The sequence below is a fragment of the Hemiscyllium ocellatum genome, chromosome 37 (assembly GCF_020745735.1).
Source record: "Hemiscyllium ocellatum isolate sHemOce1 chromosome 37, sHemOce1.pat.X.cur, whole genome shotgun sequence".
NCBI classification, from domain to species: domain Eukaryota; kingdom Metazoa; phylum Chordata; class Chondrichthyes; order Orectolobiformes; family Hemiscylliidae; genus Hemiscyllium; species Hemiscyllium ocellatum.
This window is the reverse complement of record NC_083437.1, coordinates 13,826,971-13,851,431: the sequence shown is the minus strand read 5'-3', so window position 1 is coordinate 13,851,431 and position 24,461 is coordinate 13,826,971. Positions and strand designations below refer to the sequence as shown.

The following is a 24,461-nucleotide window of genomic DNA, read 5'->3' as shown; positions in this document are numbered from 1 at the left end:
GGATTGCAGAACTGATGTACGGGGAGAATCAGTTGAGGGGGATCTCATAGAAACCTGTAAAATTGTAACAGGATTAAACAGAGTAGATACAGAAAGGATGTTCTCAATGACCAGGGAGTCCAGGGGTAGGCATCTAAAGGTTCAGAGCAGGCTTTTTAGGACAGAGATGAAGAGAAATTTGTTCACACGAAAGAGAGTTGTGAGCCTGCAGAGCCTGCAGCCACAGAAACTGTTGAGGCCAACACATTGACGGCTTTCAAGAATGATGTAGATGTAGTTCTCAGGACTAAGGAATCAAAGGATATGGGCTGAAAGTAGGAACAGGGTACTAAATTGGATAAACAACCATTATCAGAGTGAAAGGCAGTGCCAGCAGGTAGACCCTAATGGCCTACTCCAGCTCCAAACTCGATAATTTTCATGTTTCTAATAGTAGGACTGCTGTCCATTCTTGACCCAAGGCAGAACCTGAATCATGAATCCCAGGAGAACGGAAATCCATGTGATTATAACATACTGTTCAACCTGCAAGAGAATATCAACATCTATTTAAAACAGTTATGTTGTGAAATTGTTACAAATGGGTGAAACCCCAAAATGATGTTTTTCCTTTGATTTCTCTGCTCCAATTTGCCATTCCACTCTAAACACCTTGTTTTTGTTTTGCAGGGCACATTAGGTTTCAACACAGCCTCTTAATGCCCTAAAGATATCTGTCCATCTAACACAATGTCTATGAGCTTCTTTATCTTAATCAATCTTGGTCAGTTGTACTACTTTTGAAAATAAAGTTTTTCTTTTCTCCTATTGCAGAAGTTATATTCATCACAAAGCATAGGTCTCTACCAATGTTAATTGATACTTAGCCACTGAAATGTACTATGATCAGTCTCAGCATCCCTGTGCTGGTAAAGGAAAAATCAACAAAGCATCTGTTTCTGATAGCCAGTCAGCTCTCTTTTTGAAGTGTGTATATGTGTGATCACTGAGTATATATCCTTCAGACTTTATTTCTCACTTTCCCTCACTCAGGAAATCACCTCCATTAGTTTTCCACCACATGTGGAAACCAATGAGAATTAAGTCTACTGAAGGTAACTGTTAGTGCCACATTCATTCAGGACCCAATCATTTTACTGATAAAGGGATTACATGTGCAAAAAGTACAGTGCATGATAGCTGGTCAGTGGATTGTTGTGGAATGTCATTTCCTGCCTAAAGCAGATCAGGGGATTAATTTTCCAGAGGACGTTATCTTAACCACAAATGTGCTCAAAAACAAAAACCCAAGATTTTGCCCAGAAGAGTAAAGTAATATTGGAGGAGAAAATGATGTTTTCTTTAAGTCTCTGATGCCATCTGCTGCACAGGACAGTTTTCTTCAACAAACCAAGAATATGGGTGAAAACCAAATGAACATCACCCTACGAGGAATCATGCTAAGACTGATGGAATTTATTCCAGTTGGGTCCATTTGTAATTTCAAAGTATGTCATTATGTAACAGCTGAACTATGTAGGAAGAATTTTGTTTAGTGAACCAAAAAAAGTGATTTGCCTCACATAGAAAGATGCTGAAAAAGTCCTCTGATTTTTTTCACATACAGTGGAGCACTTTGAAGTGGAGAATCTACTTTCTGTATAGGCAACCTCAGCAGGCAGTTTATCCAAGGCGTGATTCCACAGACAAAAGTGACATATGGGACCACATTGTGATCATGGTTTAGAAAGAGATATTTGCCAAGAAACCAGGAAACTGTGGTACTTAATATATTAGTAGTTCAAATCAATGTGCCAATTACAATGGACATGTAAATGGAATGAATGAGATCCAACCAACAAACTTTTAAGAGGAGAGTAAGAAAAACTAAACAATTTTGGGAAGATTCCAGAATCAAGGAATCAAATAATTTAAATTAGAAACAAAAGCTGTTGATGGTATACTCCACAAAAATGTTTGGCATTGTATTTTAGACAGAAATATGACTTAACTGATACAATATATATTGAAGATATCTTAATTCCTTTTGTTATCTCTTTGATTCTTCACAGACAACTTATAAAGGAAAGTCATCATTTCAGACATATGCAGACTATTTGAAATGGGAGAACTACCTTCAAGAGCAGTTACATCAGTTTTCGGAACAATCATCACTACATCATGGATTCCAGACTTGCGAGCACTGGAAACAGATATTCATGGAAATAATAGGCAAGTCACAGGAAGATCAGTGTAAGAGTTCATGAGATAAGATACAAGTGCCTGAGATTTTCAATTGGTAGTTTGAAATAAATGTATTGCCACTGGAATTAAAATAGAACTGAGCAGAAGACTCAGATTACACAATAGATACCACATAAAGAGCTATTTGTAGGTAATTCATTTCAGGTGTTGCTGTATAAAAGGTGAATACAGGAGCAGGAGTAGGACAATCAGCCCCTTTTTTTTCTCAAATGAGAACATAAACATTTGCACTCCATAATAATCCGTGTATTTTGTACTCGCTGGTGTTTTATAATGGCCTCCAGAAAACTAGATCCTTCATAATCCGCTTCAGATCCAGAAGATATGGCAATTGGTCAGCAAATGAGATAGCCACCAAGCTGATATCTCATGATAAAATGTCATTGTCTCTGATTGGCACAGAATATATATTTGATTTTGCCTGAATTTAGTTTTTAGCCCCTTTTTAAAGGAAACTAGCTCTTGCTTTTTGTTTGACATGCAGCAGTTCCCTGTTTCCAGGCTTTCATCATCATTAGGTCAAAATCCTGGTGCTCCCTAACTCAGAACATTGTGCACGTGTCCTCACTATACTAATTATATCAATAGTAATCACCAAAGTCCCAGAGGACCAGAGGGCTGCTGTTTCATAGGAGGGAGATGAGGGTCACCATACCTCAGGCTAGAGTCATAGAGATGTAAAGCATGGAATCTGACCCTTCAGTCTAACTTATCCATGCTGGCCAGCTATCCTAACCTAATCTAGTCCTATTTGCAGAACTTGGCTCATATCCCTCTAAACCTTTCCTATACATGTACCCACCCAGATGCCTTTTAAATGTTGTAATTGTACCAGCCTCTACCACTTCCTCTGGCAGCTCATTCCATACACACTACCCTCTGTGTGAAAATGTTGCTCCTTAGGTCCCTTTTAAACTTTTCCCCTCTCAGCCTAAGTGTCTGGCCTCTGGTTCTGGACTTCCCCGCTGCAGGGAAAAGACCTTGTCTATTTACCCTATCAATACCCTTCATGATTTTATAAACCTCTATAACGTCACCCATCAGCCTCTGACGCTGCAGGGAAAACAGCCCCAGTCTATTCAGCCTCTCCCTGTAGCTCAAATCCCCTAACCCTGGCAACATCCTTGTAAATCTTTTCTGAACTCTTTCAAGTTTCACAATTTCCTTCCTATAGGAGAGAGACCAGAATTGCTCACAATATTCCAAAAGTGGCCTAAGCAATGTCCTGTACAGCTGCAACATGACCTCCCAATTCCTATACTTAATGCTCTGTCCAATAAAGGAAAACAAACCAAATGCGCTCTTCACTATCCTATCTATCTATAACTGTACTTTCAAGGAAAAATGAACCTGTACTCCAAGGTCTCTTTGTTCAGCAACACTTCCCAGGATCTTACCATTAATGCAGCACCTCACATTTATCTAAATTAAACTCCATCTGCCACTCCTCAGTCCATTGGCCCATCTAATCAAGATCCTATTGTACACTGAAGTAACCTTCTTCGCTGTCCACTACACCTCCCATTTTAGTGTCACTTGCAAACTTACTACCTTTACCTCCTAAATTTACATCCAAATCATTTATGTAAATGACGAAAAGCAGTGGAACAAGCACCGATCTTTGTGACGCACAACTGGCCTCCAGTCTGAAAAGCAACCCTCCACCCCCACCCTCTGTCTTCTACCTTCAAGCCAGTTCAGTATTCAAATGTCTAGTTCTCCCTGTATTCCATGAGATCTAACCTTGCTAACCAGTCTACCATGAGGAACCTTTCCAAACACCTTGCTGAAGTCCAGATAGATCACATCCACTGCTCTGCCCTCATCAATTCCTCTTTGGTTTTCTTCAAAAAATTCAGTGAAGTTCGTGAGACATGATTTCCCATGCACAAAACCATATTGACTATCAGAGACAAGATTGGTCATACTGACTTAATCTGGTGTGGAAATTGAACCAGCACTGATCATATCATTCTGCATCACACATCAGCTGTCCAGCTATCTGAGTTACCAACTCCACCCAAAAAGAATGCTCATCAACATCTTCTCTTGAGCAATTGGAAATAGATACTTTGAAATTTGTTTATGAAACGTGGGTGTCGTTGGCTGGGTCACTGTTTATAGTCCATCCCTAATTGCCCTGGAGAAGGCAGTGTTGAACTACCTTCTTGAATCACTGCAGTTCTTGGAATGCAGGGACATCCACAGTCCTGACAGGAAAGAAGTTCCAAAATTTTTACCTAAAGACAGTCCATGAATGGCAATATAATTCTAAAAAAGATGGTGGGTGGTTTGGAGGGGAGCTTTCTCTTGCTCATGCTCCTTTACACCTGCAGCCCTTTTCCTTCTAGGAGATAGATTTCTTGGATTTGGAAGGTACTGCTGGAGGAGCTTTAGTGACTTACTGAAAGGATACCTTCTAGATGGTACACACTGTTGCCACTGTGTATCGGTAGTCAAGGGAGTAAATGTTGGAGGGGTGGATGGGGCAACAGTCAAGTATACTTTTGACTTGTACCTTGTGAATTGTTGTCAAGCAATTGGGAGACAGGAGATGAGTTACTCATTACAAAATGTCTTGCCTCTGCCCTATTCTTGTAGCCACAATATTTAAATTGTTGGTCCAGTTATTTTTTTCCATTTCTGAGACATGTGTGTCACTGGCTAGCATTTATTGCCCATCTCTAGTCCCCTAAAAGACAGTTAAGAGTCAATTATCAAATGTATGCCAGTTTTAGAGCTGGATTAGAACAGCTTCACTCTTATCCTGAAGCATAAGTCTCTGGTGCTGTTGTTAGAATGTTGTCATGGCCTTAACCATAGGAGCATCCAGAGGCTTCATATCATGTGAAAGGAATCAACTTGGTTGAAGATTGACATCTGTGATGCGGGGACCTCAGGAGGAGGCCAAGATGGATCATCTACTTGGTACTTCTGACTAAAGATGGATAAAAATACTTAAGTCTTCTCTTTTGTGCTGATGTGCTGGACTCCCTCATCTTTGGGATGAATATATTTATGGAGCCTACACCTCCTGTCAGTTACTTAATTGTCCGCCACCATTCACAACTGGATTTGGCAGGACAGCAGAGCTTAGATTTGATCCATTGATTGTGGGTTGACACAACTATGTCTAGTGTATGCATGCAGTGTCCAGTGTTTGGCATGCAAATAGCCACCAAGCTGATATCTCATGTTTAGTTCTGCTTGATTCTGCTCCTAGCATGCCTTCCAGCATCTTCATTGAACAGGGCCATGAGGTTACAGGTTGTGATGAATAAAATGCTGCTGCTGATGGCCCACAGCACCTCATTTTACACAGCGTAATGTCACACAACACAATGCAGGGTATCCTCAATGTGAAGATGGGACTTAATCTCTACAAGGACCATGTGATGGTCACTATTAATGATACTGTCATGGATGGATGCATCTGTGACAGGTAGGTTGGAAAGGACAAGGCAGGTAAATTTTTCCCTCTTCTTGGTTCTTTCACATCTTCTGTAGACTCAGTCCAGTAGCTATATCATTTAAGACTTAGCCAGCTCAGCAAACAACATTTTTATTGAACTCAGTCCTATGTATTTTCCAGTTAGGTTACATATCATTAAAGATTAAACAAGACAATGTAAATACCATTGCACTTTTACAGAAAACTACTAAGTACTAAATGATATGATGTTGTTGCTGCAATTAAATGTCTTGCTGTGAAGGCTACCAGAAGATTGCTAGTGGTTCTTAGCAAAGGACAATATCTGATAGTAGGTTAAGGGGTTTTGCATCTGTTGATTAACATACTGATGCTTCAGTCTCACAATGAATATTGTCACAAGGTTGTCTGATAGAATAACAAAACACTGTTATTTAGCTATGGTTTTATATTCCATTATCCTTTGAAATGACTTGGGAAACATTATATTGTCTTTTCCATCCCTGCAGGTGTTCAGAGTGCATTATATAGCTTGATTCTCTCCCTGATAATTTGTGTTGCTGCAGTCGCTATTTTTACCACCCATGTACTACTCCTCTTACCAGTCTTGCTGACCATTCTAGGTAAGAAAACCACTGATTGTCTCATCCTACCTGTCACTACACAGTTTTGAAATGCAACAGATTTGAAACTAGTGAATAAATGAGCAGATTAACTTTTAATGACTTGCATTTTGCTTTCCAGTAACACCTTAAGATTGCAGCTAAATAAAGATATACTGTTGAAAATTTGCAGGAATGTTTACTTAAGTTTATTTAATGGAATTGACTACATTTCAAAAATAATGTAATGAATCAACTCGAGGATATAGAATGCATTGCATCAATGCAAGTTATTTTCCATTTCTTCAATATTCACGCAATGCTTGTTAATTATTTTCCAAAAATTCTAATCTATGTTTTGTCATTAACTGAGTCAATAACATATCCACTAATCTAGAAAGCTAGCAATAGAAAATTCAAATAACATCCACCCCCATTTCTCTACCAAACTAAACTTGTTAACGGCTAAGTGCACTGAATGTGGAGTAAGACAAGGCAAGCATCATATATATTAAGAAGTAATTGAAGTTTAGATTTTGAACAAGCAACTAGAGTTGAGGGGTTCTGTATTCAGATGGAGCTCTGGTTGGCAACAAGAGATTGATTGCTCTGTAGTCTAGTCAGCAGTTATCAATTACAAAAACCTGTTGCTTCCCGACAACTATGTAATCGGTTGTCTGGTAACTGAATAACCTAGGGTGAGGAACAACATGTGGAAAAAACTACCAAGTGTCCTCCAATCAGGAGCTTCTTCTCTATTCTCTGCAGTAAGACACTTTAACCTGAAAGAAAGCCAGTTGATTTCTTCCTTCAGCAGTTGCTGTAAGCTGTGATTTTAAATGATAAATCAGAGACCTTTTCTTTTTGAAGTGAACTAGCTACCTTGTGCTTCTTGCAAATCAGTGAATGGATTTGGAAAAAACAGGCCAAGATGAAGCCTTCTAATCAGGAAGAGCCAACTCAACAGATCTTGTGAAGTAGGACTCCTGAAACTGTTTTTTCCTGTTTTCCTTCAATTCCTATACATTTTCCCCTCTTTACATCTCTAAAGCCTGGACTAAAAACAAGTTTCCAAGATATGGGCAATGCGGTGGCTCAGTGGTCAGCACAGCTGCCTCACAGCACCAGGGACCTAGGTTCGATTCCAGCCTCAGGCAACTGTCTGTGTGGAGTTTGCACATTTTCCCTGAATCTGCATGGGTTCCCTCTGGGTGCACTGGTTTCCTTTCACAATCCAAAGATGTGCAGGTTAGATGAATTCACCATGCTAAATTGCCCACAGTTTTCAGGGATTTGTACATTAGATGCATTAGTCAGGGCAGAGTAATGGGGAATGGGTTTGGGTGGGATACTCTTCAAATGGTCAGTGTTGACTTGTTGGACCTACAGGCCTGTTTCCACACTGTAGGGCTTCTATGATTCTATGATATTTGAGGTAGCCAAAGTTGTAGTTGTCCAATATTCTTAAAGAGACTGTTAAACTGAAGACTTGGATATTAGCAATCATATGACACAATGAAGACTTGAAGACTGAGAAACAAAGGTGACAGCAGATTTCCTAAAGAAACTAATACAGAGTCAGCCCCCTGTTCTTATTCAATTATTATGAAAATACTCAGAGCCTTGAAAATCATTAGACACTACCATCTGAGGAAAGTATTGAGCGACAATAAACAAATGGTAGCCTTACAATTGAAAAAAAAACTCTTGAAAGCAAGAACAAATCTCTTGAACATTGCAGAAAGCTAGAATGGAAATGCAAGCCCTTGTTAAGACTTGAGATTGCATGTAGGATAAGCATGAATTTTTGAAAAGAAAATGCTTGTGGGAGTCCCCAAATTGACATCCAGCCTAAATACTTCAATGCTATACAGAAGCACTTTATATATACTGCTCCAGAAATTTAGTTCCTCACTGACAATGATGTACTTCTATCTTCTACTGGTGTTTCAGAAATGTTAATGTCTGCAGAGAAGGTGCCATCCCACTCCAGCCCAAGCCCACTCTTTGATACAATGACGAGAGAACTCATGTATCCTATGCATTCTCTAAAGCAACTCAGAATGCTGTCAGAGATTAATGTGTTAAGTGGGGGAGAGGAGTGGGAGTAAAGATGTAAATGTTAATGGGTATCATAAAAGACCTTGAGGTGATGTAGACTAAAGGGTTGATTATACCTATATTTTATAAAGAATTAATAAACGTGCAAAAATAGCAAATGTCATTGTGCTTTCAGATTATGTGGAATATATCTGTAAAGTTCCAACAGGACATCAGCTCATATCATGCTTTGTAAAATGTTATATTTAATAAGCCTATTAATGGTTACTCAAAGGAATGTAAACTTTATGTTACCACAGAGACAGCTGTTTATAACATTTAATTTAATTTATATAGTATTTGGGACTGACTTCAGCTAATCTATATTTACCTGCCTATCAACAGCAGCAAGCCCTTATCCTTGCTGATTCACAGTAGCCCCCAATCTCTCAAAATTTTATCTTCACTTCTCCATATCTCTACAATCTCCTCCAGTCCTATAATTACACATCACCCTGCCCATTTCTTTACCCAAAATTGGTAGCTTTACCTTCTATCACCAGATAGTTCTCTTGTTCCTTTAAGACCCTCCTTAAAAGTAAACTGAGGCTCCTAATAGTTACTTCTTGGCTCCACATCTATTTTTCTTTTGTCTGCTGAACTTCAGTGAAGCACCACAGGATCCTTTTGTGTAAAGGGGCTTCCTCAGTACAAGTTGTGAAATACTCTTCCATTCATGGAATTCTGAAATGAAAACAATTGATGGTTGAAGGTAGAGTATACTAACTGATAAATTATTTGACAAGTTTATCACTATAGAAAATACATAATTTGCTGAAATTAAATGCTGAAGTGAATCAGCAGAGACCACTATCAGACTAATGCAATTTCATCTCAAGAGTCCATACATATCCCCACAATCGACATCACCACAGTGATATCACTAAATGAAATGTTGGCATGAGGAACTTATTTTTGTGATTATTGTTACGTATATATTTTAACTGTTGTACTGAAAATCAATAACAGAGTGAAATTGTCACATATAAAATCAGTAACAGACTCAAACCGAATTTGCCTTACTTGAACTAAGGCGTCAACTATTTTTTGGACATAAAACTTTAACCTAGATGAAATTCCCTGTGTCCATTAGTTTTAATATTTTGCAGTAAGGCTTGACGCACAAGACTATTATCAGACTAAAATTTACAAATGTTGATCTTTCTTAAAATTTCCTTTTTCGGAGCCTTCTTGACTTTGAACAAGACAATCATGGATTTAAGTTACATTCCAATGGTTTGATTACATCATCTAAGGTGACACTTTAATATGATACTTAGGGAGTGTTGAACTCATAGAAGTGGGGAGAGGCAAGGGGCTGAAAAATAAATAGAGGGAGGGGCTGGGGGGAAGATAGGTTGGAGGATGATAGGTGAATACAGGTAGAGGGTGAATGGGATTGGTAAGTGGGACATTTGGAAGGAATTGGTGGGAAGAAAGATAGACAGGTTAGGTCAGGTCAAGGGGGCACAATGGAGAGAGAGGACTGGTCCTGGGATGAGGACTGGTCCTGTTCTGAGTGGTGAGATTTGGAAGCTGCTAAATTCTATGTTGAGGCCATCAGGTTGTAAGCTCCCAAGACAAAAGATGAGGTGTTCTTCCTCAAGTTTATGTGTGGCCTTATTTTGGTGGCGGAGGAGGCCCAGAATGGACATGTTGTTGGGGATGTGGGTGACAGAGTTGAAATGACTGGCAATCGGGAAGTTAGATTGATTGGAGCATGCAGACTATCGATGTTCCCTGGACCAGTCCTTGGGTTTGCACTCAGTCTCTGTGATGTAGAGGAGACCACATTGGGAGCAATAGATAAAGTAAATCAGGTTAGAGGAAACACAGGTGAATCTCTGCTGTTCTTGGATTGATTCTTTGGTGCCTTGGATGGAGGTAAGAGGGAGCAGGTGTGGCAGCAGGTATTGCACTCCCTTGGCTGTAGGAAAAGATGCCAGGTGTGGAGGAGTGGTTGGTGGGGTGTATGGACCTTACAAGGGTGTGGCAGAGGGAATGGTCTCTACAGAAGGCAGTTTGGGGTGGATAACTCCTAGAAGTACCATATTCCAGATGAGACATTAACAAAGGCCTTATTGCCTACTTGGATAGGTATAAAAGATCACATGACACTAATTGAAAATTAAGAAAGGAACTTCCTGCCCAAAATCATCAATCATTGTTGAGCCATAGCTCATTAGATAAGAACTACCTCTGAGTAAAAGGTTTAAGGAATGAAATCTCAATCCAGAGACTTGAGCACAAACTGACACAATACCAGTACTAAAGAGATACTGTATTATCAGAGGTGGCATCATTTTAATGAAATGTTAAATCAAGGCTCCATCAGCTATCTCAGGTATTCTTACAAGATTCTATGATTCTATTTTTAAATAAGAGTCAGATAATACCTTTTGTGTCCTGACCAAAGAATAATACATTGACATTTATTTTCTTTGTTATTTAAAGGGGCTTTGCTATGCTAAAATTAGATTCTGTTTGCCTGAAAAACAGCTGTGTCTAACTGCAATAATGGTTCACTGGCTGCAAAAAGGTTCTTAAGCAGAATCATTCTTTTATTAAATCATAGACATTTAACGTACAGAAGGGGGACATTTAGCCCATTATGTTTGTGTTAAAAATAACAAGTAATCATATATTTTATTCCTAATTTTCAGCTCTTGGTCCATGGCCTTAAAGATATGGCTTTTAACTTTTTAAACATTATTAGTGTTCTTTCTCACCCACTGTTGCACATAGTGAACTCCAGATCCTCCTTTTTCTTAGCTTAAGTTTATACCCGATTTTTCCTTTCTCTGGACATTGTTTTACTAACTTCCTTCTTGTTTTTTGTTATTGTCTTTGGATTTGAGTATTTTAGTATTAATATGTGCATATCCACTACATTTTGCCAGGTGTTATCTGCTTGATGGTTGCCATCATGTATTGGTTTAGCTGGGAGATGGGAGCTGTGGAAGCCATCTCTCTGTCCATCTTAGTGGGCTCTTCTGTGGATTATTGTGTCCATCTTGTCGAGGGTTACCTGCTAGCAGGAGAAAACCTTCCAATAACTGAGACCGACGTAAGTAGAACCTACAGCTAGTTCAATTTCTTTCAGTGATGGAGTGCACCTTCCCAATGTCAAGCATGACAGACTACAACCTTTTCAACCAGTTGCCAATTCCATTTGCAAACTATAAATTATTGGAAAAAGTAATAATTCTTTTAGTTCTGAGAAAAAAGGGTGACTGATTTGAGTTGAGTCAAGTTGTAATATCATGACTTTTATCCTGACAAATCTTATTGATCCCATTTAGTTGCTGGAGTTACAATTGAACTTACTGAAACTCATAGGTGGATCCAATTGAAATGCCACTCTTCAAGATGACAAGTGGTTATCAAACAGATATCATCTGTCAAGGCAGTATTGAACAATAATGATCCCATCCAGTAATATTCTCAAGGCTAAAAGATAACTGCAAATTAAATAGCCCACACTGGCCCATCTGACTCTATGCACAGGGAGTCCCCAAAACTATCACTGCCTTTGTAAGGAGCAAACAGGAGTTTACAAGGGCAACTGTGAAATGGCATAATTGTTTTCCAGTGAATTTCACTGAAGGAGTTCAAACTAAGAAGGAGATGCTAAGGGCCACGAGCTAGGGTTTTAAAACTCTATGAATGGAGAAGTGTTTCAGTAATGGAAACAGAGCATTTTGTATTCAGTGCAAACACAATTCAGCTGAGTGAGATAACTAATGAGTAGTGTCTACTTAAGACAACTAAGCAAGAGAACGAGAGGCAAAATGTTATTTCTTTCTAAATTGCTGTGAAACTAAGTAAATGGGAATATATGTGTAAAGTACATTTTGGGGAAGTATAGAAAATATTTCATTCCCGTGATCAATGGCTTTACACTTGAGAGAAATTTAAACACAATCATAATCCTGGTTGAATTATCACTTAATATCATAGTAACCAACCATACACAGCTGTGGAAAATCATTGGAAAGCCAGAGTCGTTCACCATTTGTTTTCGATTGCTCAATAATACAAATACCTGTTGAGATGAACAGTTGCACCAAGAATGCTAGCTACAGTATCTAGCATTTGAAACCACTCCTACATTCAGTAAAGGATCGCATACAAACTAAGGTCAAATGGACTCCATCTACCTGCTGCTCTTGTTATGACCAGGTGGGAGTCCATCACATTTAGGTTATACTCCTGCAGGGATGAATGTCTTTTTTTTTGTTTAAAATGAACACATTTTGAAATCCCAGGTATCGGTTAAGAAAGTAAAGCCTCAAGTTTTCACTGTTTTGAACGAACCAACCAACCAAGCTATCTTATAAAGACTGGAAAAGTAAAACAATCCATAAATTATTCATAACCTATACGCTAAAAACAGAATTACCATGAGGTAATATTAATTCTTAGACAATCTTTGGTAAAACACTCTTCAGGCTGCACTTTAAATGGCCAGTGGGGTCAACAGTGTTGCAATCCAGATGTTAATGACACTATGGTTTACAAATCTCATTACATCCCACATCTACACTTCCAATTGTCTAGCCTTAAAATTCATTCCATAGCCAATCCATCACAAACTACCTCAATGACTGCCAGTATCCTTCCTGAAATTGGATTCCCAACATTGCACTCCAGCACCTACATAATTCCAGCTCTTTCACAGATAGTTAGATTCACTGTGCTGACACTCTGCCTGTGATTTCTCCAAGCTCCAATATTTCTCAGATAGATTGCATACGGGCTTTCTTAAACTAATTGTCAGCTGCACTGAAATGTCACTGGCCTCCAGGAATTTCTCCTGCCCTGCCTGCAATCTGTTAAGACCAGAAGACCACTGGAAATGGGTAGAGGATAGGCTGTTTGGTACCTTGACTCTACTCCAATAGGCTCCTGGCTGATCCAACATTTCCCATGTTCACTTTCTTAAGTTTTCCTCATAACGCTTGATTCCCCTATTAATAATGAATCTATCTATCTCTATCATGATTCTATCTCTATCTTAATCTCAATCTTAATCTCAGTGGCAAGGAGTTCCAAAGACTCAGAAAAGAATCTTTGTTTGGGAGATGAAATTCCTCCTCAGCTCAGTCTTAAATTGATGCACCTCTATTCTAAGACTATACCGTCTGGTCCTAGACTCTCCAATGACGGAAAACATTTTCCCTGTAAAGCCCCTTAAGAATCCTATATGTTTCAATGAGATTGCCTCTCACTCTTTGAAACACCAGTGAGTAGAGTCCCAATCTTTTCAGCCTTCACTCTTAAGGCAATCCCTCCATACTAGGGATCTTTCCAATTAATTTTATCTGAACTGCCTCAGAAATCTTTCCTTAAATAAAGAAATGAAAACCACTCATGGTGCTGCTGCTGTAGTCTCACCTGTACCTTGTACATTTACAGTCAGATTTCTCTACCCTTATACACCAAGTCCTTTGAACTAAGGGCCAACATTCCATTCACTTTCCTGATTATCTGCTGCACCTGTGTGCTAGCTTCCTGTTTTTCGTGCGCAAGTATGTCCCCATCCCTTTTTATTGCAGCTTTCTGCAGTTTTTTTGCCATTTAAATAATATGCTGTTCTTTTGTTCGCCTTTCTAAGATGAACAGCTTCGCATTTGCTCACGTTATACTCCATTACCAGCTTGTTATCCATATTAATGCTTAACCTATCGATATAAATGATTCCAATACATTTCCAACAGCATATGTTAGGCTAATTTTGCCCCCCTCCCTTTTTGAATATTGGTGCCGCATTGGCAGTTTCCAATCCTCTTTTCCAGAATCCAAGGATTGTTTGGAAAATTACAACCAGTGCATTCTTATAAATACAGGAAAATTGATGTACAGAATGTTGGATCATCAATGAATCTATTAATGGCAGAGCAAGCTCAAGGAGCCAAACAGCCTACTCCTGTTCCTATTTCTATGGTCTTTCTTATGGTATTATCCACTATCTCTTTCGCTACCTCTTTTGGACCCATCAGGGCCAGGGGACTTAAGTGCCTTCAACCTATTAGTTTACTTCATACAATTTCTCTTAGTGGTGATGATGGTACTTAATTCCACCCAATTGGACCCTATATCATCCAAGCCTCGATCGTCTCTCACAACTGTCCTCATTTTATCTTTTATCTATTAGCCTCTTTTCTATCCCTTCTATTTTTCCATCCAACCTATTTTTCCAAAAAGTGAAATAGTCATGAATGTTAAATTCCCAGTTTTGATCTCCTTGGAAGCATGTTTCCGTGATGGTGATAAGATCATGTTCATTTTACCTCAGTTTACACCATCATTCATCTACCTTCTTCCAAATGCTTTGCGCAAAGTTTGCTTTACTGTCAAATTTTCCCCTACACTTCTATGTTTCCTTGGTGTAATATGACACTTACATTCTGTCCCTTCCTTTTATTTTCTGGTAACAATCAGCCCATTATTAACCTGCAATCAGATGCTTGATTTTCTCATTTTTCGTACATCTGAACCCACCCTGTTCCCCGCGATTTAATTTAAATCCCTATCCACTAGTTTTGTGAGTCACCAGGACTCTGACCCTGTTGCATTGGAACAGCTCCCTCCTTCCCCAGTACTGATGCCAATGTCCCATGAATTCAACCCTATTTCTCCCACAGTTTACAGTATGTCTGTAATCTTGTTTATCCTGTGCAAGTTAGGTCCTGCTTCAGGTAGTGATCTGCAGATTGGATTAGATTAGACTAGATTCCCTACAGTGTGGAAACAAGCCCTTCGGCCCAACAAATCCACACCGACCCTCCGAAGAACAACCCACCCAGACTCATTCCCCTACACCTAACACTATGGACAATTTAGCATGGCCCATTCACCTAACCTGCACATCTTTGGACTGTGGGAGGAAACCCACGCAGACACGGGGAGAATGTGCAAACTCCACACAGATAGTTGCCCGAGGTGGGAATTGAACCCAGGCCCCTGGCACTGTGAGGCAGCAGTGCTAACGACTGAGCCACCATGCCTTTTTGATTCTGCTTTATAATTTAGCCTCGTGCAGCTCCCCTAACAGATCCTCTTTCACCTTTCTACCTATATCATTGGTACCTGCATTGGACCACATCAGCTGGCTATTCCCCTCCAACTTCAAGTTCCTTTGTAACCCAGCTGAGATATCCTGAACCCAGGCAACATCACCTTCAGGATTCTCGATCCTAGCCAAAGAGTGTCTATCGCCCTGACTATATTATCCCTGATTATAACTACATTTCTGAAGAAGAGTTCTGAAGAAAGGTCACTGGACCTAAACTATTAACACTGCTTTCTCTCCACAGATGTGCCAGACGTGCTGAGTTTCTGTTACAGATTTTGTTACAGATTTTCAGCATCATTCCTGAACATGCAAAGCTTATTGATGCTCACCATTATATTATTCACCTCTATATTACATAAGGTCAGAAGTCACACAACACCAAGTTACATTCCAACTGATTTATTTGAAGTCACAAGCTTTTGGAGGGCCGGGATTACCTGGAATTATTTTGCAATGATCTCTCCACCTATAAATTCTGTGCTTGTGTGCTTCCTTCCACTTCATTTACTGAAGGAGCAGCGCTCCAAAAACGTGTGACTTCAAATAAACTGTTGGACTATAACTTGACGTCATTTCACTTTTGGCTTTGTCCACCACAGTCCAATACCGACATCTCCACATCATGGTTATATTACATAAAGCTAAGAAAAAACAATCATTTTTGATTTGATTCAGATTTTTTTGCATAGTTTTTACACAACATTGCATTCTAAACAGTGCCTTTAATGCAGCAAAACATCCAAAACACCTCTCACAAACCTAATCAGACAAAAATTGGTGCTGAGTCAAAGAAGGAGATAATTAGAATAGGTGGTTAAAAGATTGGCCAAGGAGGTAGGTTTTCTGAAAGGTCTTAACAGAAAAGAAGGGACAAAGGTAAAGATACTTAATGGAGAGAATTCAGCAATTTACTCTCTTATTAACACACCCACGAATGGTGGGAAAAATGATTGAGGGATGCACGAGAGAACACTGAGTGCTAGAATGGTCCTGAGGCCAGAGGTACATAGCCTGGGAATCAATAAACAAATGGGAACCAGTCAATGGTGATCCCACTCAGCTGGACAATGAAGAAAACAAAACTTGGGGAAATAAATATTGATGATGAGGAGTTCATATTACTGAAGAGGAGGTGCTGTTCACATAAAGGTAGATAAATCCTGGGACCTGGTCAGCTGTTTCCCAGAACTTTGTGGGAAACTAAGAAAGAGATTATTTGCCCCCTTGCTGAGATATTTCTACCATCGATAACCACAGATGAGGTACCAGAAGACTAGAGGTTGGCTAATGTGGTGTCATTATTTAAGAAAGGCTGCAAGAAAAAAAACAGGGGACAATAGACCAGTGAGCCTTACATCAGTAGTAGTCTGGGGGACAGGACTTACATACATTTGGAAAGGCAAGGACTGATTGTGGATAGCATGAAATTATGTGTGAGAAATCATGTTTCACTGACTTGATTGAGTTTTTTGAAGAGGTGACAAAGAAGATTGATGAAGGCAGAGCAGTAGACATTCTCTATATGGATTTCAGAAAAGCATTTGTCAAGGTTCTGCCTGGTAGACTGATTAATAAGTTTAGATCACATGGCTCCAGGGGGAGCTAGCCAATTGGATTCAAAATTAGCTTGAAGTTGGGAGACAGAGGTGGTGGAGGTTGTTTTTAGGACTGGAATCTTGTGACCTCTGGTGTGCCACAAGGATCAGGGCTGGGTCCACTGCTTTTTGTCATTTATATAAATGATTTGGATGTTAATATTGGAGGTATGGTTAGTAAGTTAGCAGATAACACCAAAATAATTGATATAGTGGACAGTGAAGAAGATTATCTCAGTATACAGGTGGGCCAACAGGCAGAGGAGTGGCAGATGGAGTTTAATTTAGATGAATGTGAGGTGTTGCATTTTGATCAAGCAAACCAGGACAAGAATTAAACAGTTAATGCTAGGGCCCTGGGAGTGTTCCAAACAATGAGATCTTGGGGTGCAGGGACATAGTTCCTTGAAAGTGGAGTCATGGGTATATAGACGGTGAAGAAGGCATTTGGCACCCTTCCCTTCATTGGTCAGAACATTGGGGTGTCATGTTGCTGTAGGGAGAGGCTGAATAGACTGGGGCTGTTTTTCCCTATCAGAGACTGAGGAGCAACCTTATAGAGGTTTATAAAATCATGAGTGGCATGAGTAGGGTTAATAGCCAAGCTCTTTATCCTATGGCGGGGGAGCCCAAAACTAGAGGGTATAGGTTTAAGGTGAGAGGGGAAAGATAGTTTTTTCAAGCAGAGGGAGGCGCATGTATGAAATGAGCTGCCAGTGGAAATGTTGGAGGCACCTGGATGGATACATGAATAGGAAGAGTATAGAAGCCAAATGCAGGCAAATGCAACCAGGTCAGATTTGGATACCTGGTTGATACAGATGAGTTGAACTGAAGTGTCTGTGTGACGCTAAATAGGCTAAATAATGTGGATTAATGTGTCGAATGCTGCAGAGGGAGCAAGAAGTTCATTCGAGTCACAGATGATGTCATGTATGACTTTAATTAAGGGCTTATGATATTTTGCTTCAGGCTTTCAGGGTCTCCAGCTTTGGCACCAAAGAGAAAGGGAGATATGAAAAAGAAGCAGCTGAAAAATGTAGTCTCAATTAACGCCTTCATGAAAAGTGAGCATACAAGTTCAGCAAGAAGGTGAATGGAATGTCTGTTTCAAAGATAATGTAGTATAAAAATAAGGAAGTCTTGCTAAAATACACAAGGCATTAGTCAGATCACACCTAGGACACTGAACAGTTTTGGTCTCCTTTTCTAAGGAAAGATATAATGACTAGAAGCAGTCCAGTTTTCATTTGTTATATTGATCCAAGGTATCGAGGGATTATCTTAGTTTGAGTAGGTTGGGTCTGTACTCATTAGTATTTACAAGAATGAGAGGTTTTTTTTGAAACATATGAGATTCTTAGGAGTCTTGACAGGGTAGATGTGGTGAGGTTGTTTCTTCTTATAGGACAGTCTAGGACCAGATGTCATTATCACTGAGTAATAGGTCACCCAGTTAGGACAGAGATGAAGAAGAATTTCTTCTCTCGGAGAGTAGGAAATCTGTAGAATTCATTACCACAGAGGGCAGTAGAGGCTGGATTGTTAAATGTATTCATGACTGGGGTAGACAGATTTTTAATCAGTAGAGGTTATGGAGCCAAGGCAGAAAAGTGGAATGGAGGATTATGGAATCAGCCATGATCTCATTGAATGATGGATCAAACCCACAGGGCAGAATGACCGACTTGTGCTCCCTCATCTGATGGTCATGTGAACTCCATACAATTGAAAGTGATGGGAGGATGTAAAGAAGGGGGGAATTGAAGAAGTGGTGGTTTTGGAGAAAAGAAATTAGAAATTGCTTCAAAATGACCAGGATTGTAACCTTAAAAGGGGGCGAATTTTCCCAGTAAATGTATATGTGTATTTCAATTCTAAAAGACATCTGTAGTTGCAGTTTTTGTCTTATTTTCATTGGATAGATGAACACATTAGATAACACCCTGCCTTATTTGATTAATAGGATAAATCCGAAATGGGGAAATGGAGAACCCTCGCTGCTGTGAGCCATGTTGGTGTTGCCATTGTGTCCAGTGCCATCACTACAGTCATAGCAACTATCCCCCTCTTCTTTTGCATCATCACTCCATTTGCCAAGTTTGGGAAGATTGTTGCCCTGAACACTGGCATCTCTATGTTCTACACCTTGACGGTCAACACGGCTCTGCTCAGCATCCTGGCTCCAAGTGACTTCTATCGCTCAAGGAGATCTTTAATTAAAGCAGTCCTGGGAGTAGTGGCCATAGGAGGTGGAGGATTCTGTGTCTGCCTTGTATTGATTAAATTGGGATTCAAAATCCCTCTCCCCAATGGATCAACACTGTAATTTATTTATACTACTTTAATACAAGAGACAACAGAAATAATGTTTTAAAAAAGGGAATTTCATCACAATGCAAAAACTGGGACTATTGCCACTTTTTTTGTATCAGTTGTTTCTTTCCTTTGTATGGCAGATGATTGCTGACTTGGTGAAGCTATAAGTAATGACCTAACTGCAAGCAATGGTGTGAGTGCAGCTTTTCCTGCTGTTTAGATGTACAACTATGGTCAAACTCTTTATGATTTTCCACTATTTGTAAGGAAAGCATTGAAACAAATGAAAATGCATTCTGAGAGCAACGGGTTCTAGATATGTGGTAGACATACCCTTTGCGCATAGTTGTAAGGAAATCTGTTCATTACATTTGAAAGCTGGCAGCTATCTAGTTAATACTGAGGTACTCTCCTTAATTTCCTTCCTACTACCATGTTTCAACTGTTACAGGCTTCAACTGTTTAACTAAGATTCTGTTAGTTTGGACAGATTCATCTCAAACACTGTATGTGTTCATGATCAACCAATGCAGGTATAATCATGGAGGGCATGACCACTTCACCACCAGTCTTTTCCCAACACCGTGAAGAAATATCATGTGAAAGACCAACTAAGAAAAGATGGTTCCCAACAGAAATTCAGTGATATGGGTCATTGAAACTCAACCCTCCAAGCTCTGGGTTAAAGTGAAATTCAGTTTTTGAATAACTTTTCCATGAGTTATTTCTCTTATTTACTTCTTACTCATTTTTTTATTCTCCAGTTTCTCTCATTTGCTCCTTGTCCCCTGTAATCACAAGGATATAGGCATACACAATATCACCCAAGTGCCATTCTTCACCCATGTATTCTATCTGACCATCAAGCAGACACTGCCAACAGAATTTGCTGGAATGATCACCTAGACCAATGTACAATATGCCTTTATAGTCCATTGGCCATAAAGTCAGATAGAGTCAGCCCCTTCCACTACCATCTCGAATGATGCTAATGGCCTGACCTACATGATGCTGTGTTATGCCAAGTGTTCCTATATCCATGTTGTAAGGGAAGTCAAAATTCTTGTTGGTTTAGGTCTTTTAGAAATTTGGGACATCTAAGAGCTGTTTGGTTTGTTAATAATTCTTGAAGTACAGCTGCTGTTATGTCAGTGATAAACATGGTAGCTAATTTGCATACATAAAGTTTCAACAACAACAGAAAAGTTCAATAACTAAACAGTGAGCTTTGGTGAGGTAGAGTGGGGGAGAAATTTTGTTTAGGACATCCAGAGAAATCAACGATTTTGTTCTAATAGTGAAACAAATCCACACGGACGGATGGATGTTTAGTTTAATATCTTACCCTTACTTCCAACACTGCATCTTCCTCAGTACCCTGCTCAATATTAGCCAAACAATCATCACTTCCACTAGTGAAATATATCAAATACGTACACTCATACAAAAACTATCTAAGTAATCTTTCCGCAGGTTGCTTCTTCATAGTAAAATCTCCTTTCAAACTAAACTGGTCCCACATTAAGCAAAAAGGAAAGCTTTAAGACATTAAACTAAACCAGCTCCCCCAATCTGAGCAATTGTAGATTTGAAATAATAAAGACAAAGGTTACAAACTCAGTCTGTTGATTATGAATGCATTTATAAATATTTGCTTAACCCAGTTGCAAGTAGAATAGCTAATCCACTGTAACAATGCAAGGTAGCTATCATTAATGAGATAGGTAATGGCTCATTTGATAAAGATATATGGCAGTGAACCTTATGGACCAGACAATGTGTAGTGAGATTGCTGGTCTGAAGTTGCAATAAGGTTGATACAATGGCTTTTACACACTTGGGCTGGAGAGCAGTGAAGTAGTGACCTTCATTCCCATTCCTACCTATCATCCAGTAACTTCAGGTGGAAAAATACATTAATGAAATTTGGGTTAATGTTCCCCTCCTCACCATATTTGAATTGACCGTCAACATCTGGCTTGGGAATTCAAGCACTTCCATTTCTCAACCAATAGCGCAGTCAGACCACCAGAAACATGCAGACTAAGGCTGTTTGCCCTTTCCCTACTTTGATTTTTTACAAAAATACTTAGATACTTTCATAGCTGGTGTAAAGCCTGTTCAGGAATGTGACAGAAGTAAATAAGCCCTCCAATAGTCACAGTAATGTTCAGCTTCTGTATCAATAATGTTTTCCTCTCCATTCCCAGATAGTGCTCAACATCCAGCCCGCTGCACAGCATACATCAGACAACATTCACTCCTTCGCACCCCTATCAGATAGTGCTCACCTCCTCTCCTGGCACACTCTCCACAAAGCCTGGCTCCATCTGGCTGGCATTGGAACAATCAGAATTATTGGGGAAGTGGGGGTGTTGAATGATTTTCTGAGGTGAGGCAAGACAAAATGAGCATTGTCAGGGTGAGAGAGAGAGAGTTGAAAAACTCATTGGATAAGAAGGGAGATGAACACAGGGTTTGAAACAAAGTGGGGAATGAAGGATTGGGGAACAGTGTCAGCAGAAAGTGAGCCTGTTTGGGGAGAATACTAAGCTGTTATGGAGGTTGACTTAAAATGTCAAGACAAGGTAAGTCAATGAACTCAAGACCGATATTAAGGATTGTGTTTGCAGGGGATTGTTGTAAATCAGCCATTCACATATCCAAATTTTAGCATAGTGTTTGTAGAAATAGTTCCAGAGCATCCAGTATTCATCAACATGCCCTGACAATTCTTCAGTACGTGCTTCAACACAAGGAATAGCCAAACAATAGCTGCCTATATATATATTATATTTATATACACACATAAATTGGGTTTCATATATCCAGAACACAAAAAGAGACCATTTAACCTGCGCAATCTGTCCTGGATTTTTTTTGAGAACAACCCAAATCTGATCCCTTTCTCTCCCTATGGCTTTTTAACTGCATTTCATATTCATTCAGATTCCCAAAAGAATGCAGTGTCCTCTGCTTCAAGCACTACTGGTGGCACAGCATTCCTTTCTTCAATAACCCTGGCCCACAATTTTGAAGTGAGGTACATTTGATTTGCTATTGTATTTTGTTTATCTGTTTCTAGCTATTTCATTTTCATGGTCAAGCATAAGCAAGTAGATTACACACTAAAACACATTTAGAGATTGTTGATAAAAATGCACAAATGCAATCTCCAACACTATAGTTTAATGAAAATTGGACAGTTACTGTCAGTATAAAATGAAATAACCTATTGACATTGTAACTTATATTTTAATACATAGATATATAAAAATAAAGTAATAAAATTGCATCATACCAATTATGTGGTGGGAAAAGTTAAATAATACAAGTTAGTTGAGATAGGCCGAGAAACAAAATGGAGAAATAGATACAATGTGATGCAGTGGTTGTTGTCTTTTACCCATAATACAGATACTCAATGTGGGAGCTCTGCAGCAGGATCACTCATTTTTGAAGGAGATTTATTATCTATACATCCTTGCGTTGAAAGAATAGAGGTATCAGACCAGATATGATGTTGACATCCAATGCTTCAGCCATTAAACCTGCTTCATTGTTCTTTTGTTGTCAAAATTGCATAACAAAATTTGCAAGAGCTGTTAAAAGTTTATTGAGTATGTTTTTCCATGGCTGGTGTCAGTTAAGTGAAGTGGAAATATAAAATAGGTTGCCCCATTTTATAATTAAAGAGACTGAACTAAAACGCAACATATTACCGAGAGGACTGGTTAACCAGGAATGAAAAGCAATTAATTCTGAAGTACTGAACTGTCCAGTACATCTACATTAGTATCAAAATCTAACAAAGTTTTGAAAATAGTCTGAATAATTCTAATTACTGTATATTGTTAGTTAGTAATTTCTTTTTCCATATTGTGTAAATTTCTTAAGTAATTTTGTAGAAAAGGAATCTTTGAACAATGTTCCCTGTTTTAGGAACTGTTGTCGAATTATTTGACATTCAAATTGTTGTATTACTGCTGCTTTAATTCAATCCAAAATAAATTTCTATTCATTGTCAATGAGTTCTCTGTCCTTGTTTTTTTTTGTCTCTGTTGCTTCCTGCCCTTTCCCCTCTCAGTCAGTGGGCTGCAATCCTATAATAAAGCCCCCAATTTCATGTTGGAATCCTGTCAATAGGTTTTAACTTTTGTCTGCAATTAACTACTTCTTGGTGCAACAGCTGTAGACGTCATTTTTTTTAACATTTGGAATATTGATGTTTAAGCTCTCCCGATGAGCTATACAGACTAGGAAAGGCTCAGGTTTAATATCTCTTCTGTGCAGCAATAAAGAAACTCCAATTTGTTTTAATTTCTGGATCAGGAAGAGGTTCCAATGAAAACTGGCATATCTGGGGATAGATGGTAAGGATTTAGCTGTTATATTTCTCACTACTCACATTTTATTTATAAATAATCATTTGCATGAGGCAATGCCACGCAATTGTAAGAGAAGGATGAAGAAGGAGAAAATGGGATGAAAAGGAGCAATTAATAATCAATTCCAAATGTTCTGATTGTAGAATGTCAGATGAAACTCTTGGTCCTTTTCAAACCTTAACATGCAGTACATGTGGTCCAGTAGAATTTAGGGAAAAATGAAAGGTATTTCACTCTCTGCAACTTGGCACAATTTGGACCTTCACATTAGCATTAAATATTGGTATACATTATCTGAAACCTGCATAACATTCGAATACTGAAGACAGAATGGAGCAAATAAGGAGTTGGACGTCCTGCTGCCTGGAATTGATTAGCTTGAGTAAAAACACTGTCACTAATACAGCATCTCATCTTGGAAGCTGCAGAAAAACTGAACTTGTGAAGCTAGTGATGTCAGAGCATAGCACAAAGAATCCTGGAAAAATCCACAATCTGAGCTATGTTACCCAAAGCAGAGGAAGGATGCACATAACACTCACACGAGGCCAGATTGATGAAAGGGCGGGAAAGAATATTTAACTCCTCTTTTTTCACAATTGGATAGTTCAATAATCTTTTGTTTCTCAGTCCTGGATTGGAAAGTACCATTAGACAATGATGAAATAAAAATGACTGTCACTGATTTACTGCATCGAAATTGCT

At 39.1% G+C, this 24,461-nt stretch overlaps 1 protein-coding gene across 4 annotated transcripts in view; it reads left to right on the top strand.

Annotated features, from left to right (window-relative positions):
- The window catches only part of disp3 (dispatched RND transporter family member 3), a 501,842-nt gene extending 478,494 nt beyond the window's left edge, over window positions 1-23,348 (top strand). For all 4 annotated transcript variants that reach the window (XM_060852435.1, XM_060852437.1, XM_060852434.1 and 1 more), the window contains 4 exons: window positions 2,052-2,211; window positions 6,184-6,297; window positions 11,277-11,443; window positions 19,016-23,348. In XM_060852435.1, coding sequence (XP_060708418.1) covers window positions 2,052-2,211; window positions 6,184-6,297; window positions 11,277-11,443; window positions 19,016-19,378 — 804 coding nt within the window. In that variant the 3' untranslated portion in view covers window positions 19,379-23,348. The remainder of the gene's footprint in view (window positions 1-2,051; window positions 2,212-6,183; window positions 6,298-11,276; window positions 11,444-19,015) is intronic.
- The last annotated feature ends 1,113 nt before the right edge of the window (window positions 23,349-24,461 follow it).